General features: G+C 43.1%; 1 protein-coding gene across 7 annotated transcripts in view; it reads left to right on the forward strand.

The window, feature by feature from the left end:
• The window catches only part of ANKRD6 (ankyrin repeat domain 6), a 157658-nt gene that overhangs the window by 124623 nt on the left and 25713 nt on the right, over positions 1-7322 (forward strand). For 3 of the 7 annotated variants that reach the window (XM_023756506.1, XM_014458416.2, XM_014458420.2), the window contains exon 3: positions 1249-1587. The exons of the other annotated variants lie outside the window; for them this stretch is intronic. In XM_023756506.1, coding sequence (XP_023612274.1) covers positions 1294-1587 — 294 coding nt within the window. In that variant the 5' untranslated portion in view covers positions 1249-1293. The remainder of the gene's footprint in view (positions 1-1248; positions 1588-7322) is intronic. 7 annotated transcript variants of the gene reach the window in all.

Below are 7322 nucleotides of genomic sequence, written 5' to 3' on the forward strand. Positions count from 1 at the left end.
ACTGGAAACTGTTTCTAACTCTAGTTTGTGCAGTAGGACTCTAAGGAATAAGCCCTTTTGTAAGGAACACAGCATCTTGGAGAGTTTACGCTTATAACCTCTTCCCGATTCACCTTTAATAACTGTGGTTACAGAGTATTAGCAAATTTGAGATCCTCAGGCATGCTAGGGTGTGCATTACCAAAAGGCTTCTAGTTTTCTTTGGGCCTCTGTGTAATGTTCTAAAATTTGGCAAACAGAGATAACTAAATAGGTCATTGTTTTATGATGGGCAGAAGGCTGTTCAGTGTCATTCATAAATATCTGGTTATATTTGGAATCTGTTGAGTCATCAAGAACATTATTTTCAGAAGACACTGATTTAAGTTTTAAGCTGTTGATATCTACCTTGGGCCATATGCTTTTTTTATTTTCCCATACTGTAGCCATCATTACATTCATGATTACATCATGCCCATAGATGACAGCAAAAATACCAGGAGAGAGAAGAGATTCTGACCACAGAAAAGGCAGGCCTTGGAGTTGCTGGTGCACACGTCTTGGGTGCATCTGGTCTCCTCTTTAGATAATTAAAGCCCTTGCTTGTCATGATGGCAAGGCTGCAATGCCAGGCATGCTAACCTATCCCAACCCAGCACTCTTGTCTGAGGTCTAATGCAGCAAAAGCCATGCTAACTCCCTAGCTTCTGCTATTTATATCAGACAAGATAAGAACTCAAACAGGCAGGAGTTCTCACAAGGTAACCAAGGGGAGCCGTGTCAATATAGCTATGTTAGCCGAAGGAAAAGCCAGCGCTACTTTAAACAGGAACACCCTCTCTCTTTTTTTGAATTAGTATTTATTTTCTTTCATCGTTTTCACTTAAACAGGACAATCCATACATTGCTTCTCTCAGATAACTTAATATAAAACAAAATAAGAACACAACAATAAAACAGTGTAAAAACAGGTGAGGATGGAGAAGGTGGAATGGACCTTCACTAGTTCTGAAGTAATGCATTTGCCAGATGTGGTTCATGTCTGTCTTCTGTATATCTGCTGTGCTTGTTAATGATCCGTCTTGAAACTGATGCAAGAATTTCAGGAAGAAAACTCTTTATGGGTGCTCTTTAAAGAAGCTGGAAAATTCATTATTGAAAAAAGTAATTTCAGAAGTTGCCTGTACCCAAGACATTATCTTGGATGGTGGATAGAAACAGAGAATGTTAATGTTATGAAGCATTTACCCCTGACTTCATCTTCTGCAGATACTGTTCTTTATGTCATGGTAAAGACTGAGAATTAGTTGAAGAATGTCTTCCAGTGGCCTGGAGTGGGATTATTATGAATTTGAACCTGTGGAAACCAGTTCTTTAGAATATGCAACCGCAGGAGCAAATTCCCTCTTGCCTCTCGTCAATCCTATCAACTCTCATTGGAGCTCTAACGCCATCTCTGATTGGTCAATGAGCAGTCACACAGCCCCCACCCCAGAAATAGTCCAGGACCCTGTGGCCACGGTAAAAGGCATGAAGGAAGAAAAAAATAAGAAAAACCAGAGAAGAAAGGCTAGGAAGAACCCTAGAAGATCAGAGAGAGAAAAAGAGGTCAGCAACTTGCTTTGTGTACCTAGCCTGTCTTGAGCTTCCTTGCAACATGTCTGCCTGTGTCACCTGGAAGGGGTTCCTCCTGAAGAGGGGCATGTTCCACCCTTGCATGACTGGGGTTTCTTCCATGAGCTTTGCTTTGGAATCTGCTCACTCTTTCTCACCATGTAGGAGAGAATACTGAAAGCATATCAGAACAAGGATTTAGACCTCAGAGCTTCCAAACATCTTAAAAATCCCCAAGTAAGGAACACTGATGTCAGAAAAATTGAGAACTGGCAGTTCATGTACTTTACAAACAGGTCAACGTGTTCCAAAGGAAAGTGCCAACTGCAAGTTTCCAGCTGCAGCATTTTTCCTTCTGCTGCTTTGCAGTTAATCATTCAACAGCTACTCCTCGGGCACCTAGAGAGGCCATGGCACTGCACTGAAGCACTTAGCTTACTGGTAATCATGCCATAAAGGGCCGCCCAACCCCACAGAGGTACCTGAACTTTTAAAGACCTGTCCTCAGGTTAATTGGCTTCACAGATTGGAAACAGGTAGGGGTGAGTGCAAAGAGCCTCAACTATTTGAATTCTCACCCAACCATGCTACCCGAATTAGCTTGTTTATCCTCAGCGAGGCACTGACCTGCACTGGGTCTTGGTTTCTTTTATCAGTAGAAGGAAGGAGTTGGATGCCATGACACTTGGAGTAGAGTAGAGGTCAATAAGTATTCACTGAATAAACAATGAGTAAATGCTGTTGACAGTGTTAGACTTTTCCCAGTTTTTTAAAAATTTCCACAAAGTTTCAGAATTTCATGTTTAAATCATAGAAATAAGAATTATGTCACACTTGCTTCTTGGGCATATTAATAAGTATGTATTAAGGACACATTTTGTTCTTTTCTGTGTCCTATTTCAAAGAGGAAATATTTCAACAGTAAACTTTCGCTTTATAGGAGGAAAGTAGATTTGCAGGTAATTGACTGTGTTCCAATTTGTTCTCAAGTTGTTCAGTTGTTTGTGTTGTGCTCTGGGGAAGCATCTCCCAGAGCCTTCACTTCTCACCTTAGTAATTTAAAGGTGGCTGGGTTTATACCGGAGAAGTGTCTCTCTCAGTCCCCCAGAACCACCCCCTCTAGTGTGAACAAAGCTCAGGGTGCAGCTGAAGGACAGCCTCTTCTAGTGGGGAACGGTTGACTTTGGCTTTCACCAGTGTTTACGGACCCATAGGCAAGGATGAAGGCTCTGAGGGACGGCTCTGTCTGAGGGGAGTAAAGGTGGGGGCGGGGGCTGTGGCCTGGAGACAAGCAGTGCCACTCAAAGGTCTCCGCAGAGAAAGGGGAGATGCAGGAAACAGCTGTGCCAGGTGGTTGAGGACCGTTTGTGTTCTCTTTTTTGTTTGTTTGTTTGAATCTAGCTTCTTTTATTTAGCCCAATCTATGTGAGTTGCATACATGTTGCATGAAACAGTAGTTCATTCCTCTTACCAAGTAGTATTTCATTGAATAGATATACCATAATTTATCCATTTGCCAGGTTTTTTTTGTTTCTTTTTGTTTGTTTTTTTATTAAATCTTTATTGTTCAGACTACTACAGTTGTTCCTCTTTTTTCCCCCATAGCTCCCCTCCACCCGGTTCCCACACCACCCTCTGCCCTTACCACTCCCCCCCCCACTGTCCTTATCCATAGGTGTACAATTTTTGTCCAGTCTCTTCCTGCACCCCCCACACCCCTTTCCCCCCAAGAATTGTCAGCCCACTCCCTTTCTATGCCCCTGATTCTATTATATTCACCAGTTTATTCTGTTCATCAGATTTTTTATTCACTTGATTTTTAGTTTCACTTGTTGATAGATATGTGTTTGTTGTTCATAATTTTTATCTTTACCTTTTTCTTCTTCTTCCTCTTCTTAAAGAATACCTTTCAGCATTTCATATAATACTGGTTTGGTGGTGATGAACTCCTTTAGCTTTTTCTTATCTGTGAAGCTCTTTATCTAACCTTCAATTCTGAATGATAGCTTTGCTGGGTAGAGTAATCTTGGTTGTAGGTTCTTCACTATTTCTTTCACCAGGTAGGGGAAGTTTTCTGTCATTATTTCTTCAAATAGGTTTTCAATATCTTGCCCTCTCTCTTCTTCTTGGCACCCCCATAATTCGGATGTTGGTACGCTTGAAGTTGTCCCAGAGGCTCCTTACACTATCTTCATATTTTTTGATTCTTCTTTTTTCTTTCTTTTTCAGTTGGGTGTTATTTGCTTCTTCGTATTTCAAATCTTTGACTTGATTCTTGCGATCCTCTAGTCTGCTGTTGGATCTCTGTATATTATTCTTTATTTCAGTCAGTGTATGCTTAATTTCTAATTGGTCCCTTTCATATCCTCGAGGGTCTCACTAAATTTATTGGCGGTTTCTAGAAAATTTTTGAAAAACCTTATAACCATGGCTTTGAACTCTATATCCAGTAGTTTGCTTTCCTCCATTTCTGTCATTTGTGACCCTTTTTTTTTTGTCTCTGCTTTTGGCTGCTTCCCTGTGTTGATAGAGTGGCTTTCTGTGCTAGGTGGCTCAGCCTCCCCAATTACCTGAGGTGGACACTCTTGGTGCACCCCTTTGTGGGCTTTGTGCACAGTCTTGTAGTTAAGCCTTGATTGTTGTTGGTATCAGTGGGAGGAATTGACCTCCAGGCCAATTGGCTGTGAGAATCAGCTGTGTCTACGGTGGGAGAACTTCTGTGCTGGAGACACCCTACTGGGGCAAGACTTGCTTCAGTGGGGCTTTGGTGCTCACTGAGTCTGCCCCCTGAGTGTTAGCCTTATGGATCTGAGGAGTTATAATCTGGATGGTCCCACTCTGACCACTGGGTACACGGGCTCTTGGATCTCTAAGGAGGTGCTAATTTAGCCTCTGCCTGAGGCTACCCAGCAGGAGCTATGGAGAGATCTGCAGATTCCTCTTCTTTGTTTGGGGTTTGGAGGTGCCCAGCTGAGGCCCAGCTGTGAAGCAATGCAAGCTGCTGTGGGGCCTTTGGCCTTCTTTTGGATGTTCTGGGTCTCTCTGACCCAGCTGCCGTTTGTTAGGTAATTTTAGATTGCAAAGGGCCAAAAAGCCTCTGCACAGAGCTTGGGTGGGGCGGGGTCTCAGGGAATCAACAGGGTGGAGCAAACAGCTATGGCTGATCATCAGCCCTGCCCTAAGAGGCCCTGGGTCTCAGTGTCCCATGGAATCGCTGCAAGTACCTTTGAGAGAAAGCCGCCCTCGAGTTCCGCCCGCTGCCAGACAGTCCAGTTTCTCCCCATATGAGTTTGGGTCCCCAGAGACTTGCCGGGAACTGGAGTCCAGGGCGGTCGGGAGCTTGAGATTCCCTCCGGATTGAAAAAGACAACCGTGTCCTCAGTTGCCAGCCCTTTCTGCGTGTTTTACCATACCTCTGCACTTTACTTCCGCACCTCCTCTGAGTCTCAGTGTGCTTTTCTCTTTCCTTCTAGTTGTAGAATTTCCACTCAGCCAGCCTTCCTGTGGTTCTGGATGATGTCCATTTTGTCTTTTAGTTGTATTTTTGAAGTGGTTGTGCGAGGCAGCAATCTCCGGTGTTTACCTATGCCGCCATCTTGGTTTCTCCAGTTTGTGTTCTCACTGCAGCCTCATACTGTTGTTAGATCTCTTTAGTCTTTTTTTATTTTATTTTTTATTTTTATTGATTTCAGAGAGGAAGGGAAAGGGAAAGAGAGAGAGAACCATCAGTGATGAGAGAGAATCAATGATAGGCTGCCTCCTGCAAGTCCTCGCAATGGGGATCGAGCCCACAACCTGGGCATGTGCCCTGCCTGGGAATGGAAGCATGATCTCTGGTTCATAGGTCAATGCTCAACCACTGAGCCACGCTGGCCGGGCGAATCTCTCTTTGAGTCTTGATAATCCATCTAGAAATTGGTTCCTAAGGGCTGAACTAAAAGTTAGATTTAGCTTCTCGCATTGAGCTAGACTTTCACAAAGGAAAGTTATCTCGAGGGAAGTAAATACAGTAGATTCATGTTAAAAGAAAGTAATAAATGATGGTTACATTCTGGCTCCAAAGCTGCCTCAATTCATGATTTAGTGGCAGCTTGTGAAACACAATAAAACATTTGACCGAAAGCAATGCATAGGGTAGACCGTGCCCTAATCAGCAGAGGCCCTTTGTGAGGCGACTTGTGTGGCCGGAGAGGCTGATGCCACCGGTGTCCAGGGCTTACTGCTCACACTTTACGCACAGCATGGCGGAGTGGTTAAGTTTTGTTCTGTGAAAGGTTGTTCTGGTGGGTCCAAGGAGTGTTCGTTAAAGTGCCTGCAGTTTGTGGGAACGTTAAAAGGCCTCTAACCATTACCAGTCTGGCTGGCCAAGTCAGTATTTATGCTGAAAGGGTGAGCCTCAACCTCACCTTTCTGGCTGAGAACAGAATGCCAGATCAGGTCAGTATTAACAAATTGCACTCGAGGTCCATTTTGTGCAAATCCATCACCATTCTGATAGGGAGATGGGCAGTCTTAGAAATTCTTATAGAAACTTAAAAAGTTAAGACACGGGCAGTTTTTCATATGATCACTTGTCTGGGCATTAAGTATATGTCATCTGGAGACACTTCTTACGATGTTTGAAATGGATGTGAAATGGCCATGGTCTTCTTTTGCCTGCATGTCCCAAAGACAGGGTCCTCTTTGAACGAGGGGCCTGGGAAGGTGCGGAAAAACCAACTCTACACTTAATTTATAATGGGAATAATAGCATAGGGTGCTGAGGGCAGGGATCTGCGGACAGTGGATGAAGTCCTGGTAATGGGGCTCGATGTCCTGACCGACACTGCGGAAATCTCCCCCAAGTTATACGAATGAACAGTGAGAAAGGATTCTGCCACACAGTCCATTACAGCTCAGACTTTTAATAAATAGCTGTTTTTCCTCGTACTAAAAATTAAATGTTAAGTACAAAAAGTTGGGAGGTATTAAAAAGTATAAGGCAGAAAATAAAAATCACTTCTCGTGGATTTCTAAGGGGGGATTTTTAATCTAAAGAAAGTGAATTTGAGTTTTAAATAGCATTAAGTGCTTTTTTATTGTGATAGAATGTACATAACATAAAATTTACCATTTTAACCATACAGCTCAGTGGCATTAAGTACATTTACAGTGTTGTGCAACCATCACCATCATCCATCTCCAGAACATTTTTTCCAATTAAGTGCTTTTAAAGTGTATTGTTTTTAAATTCCAGGGAGTTTAGTAAGTAGAACCAGAATTTCATTAGGGTTATTTATAGGTAGCAGTGCATTCCTCTTTGAAAAATCTTAAGGTTTTCTGTTTTATAATTGTCTCCCTTTCTTTTCTGGGGCTAAGGGCCAGGGATGCCCCAGTATGATTGCCCCTCTGGTTCTCCACTAGGAAACTTTATTTATGCAAACTCTTATCAACCAAACCACAGAACCCCAGGGAAGGCAGGGGCCTTGAGGATCATCACCCCTCCTTTTACCAGTGAAGGAACATTTTCTAATGATCACTCACCTCCCCTGTGAACCTGGACCCCAGATTGGACTCCATTCGTCTCAGCTTGACTTGCTGAGTGCTTGTCAGAGATCAGATGTGCTCTTAGGGCACTTCAGAACTCTCCCTTCTTACAGTCTTGACTGTCTTTCCTCTAAGACAGTGGTTCTCAACCTTGGCTGCACATTAGAATCACCTGGGAATCTTTTTAAAATCCTGAATTCTGG

Source organism: Myotis lucifugus, unplaced genomic scaffold, assembly GCF_000147115.1.
Source record: "Myotis lucifugus unplaced genomic scaffold, Myoluc2.0 scaffold_96, whole genome shotgun sequence".
Lineage (NCBI taxonomy): Eukaryota > Metazoa > Chordata > Mammalia > Chiroptera > Vespertilionidae > Myotis > Myotis lucifugus.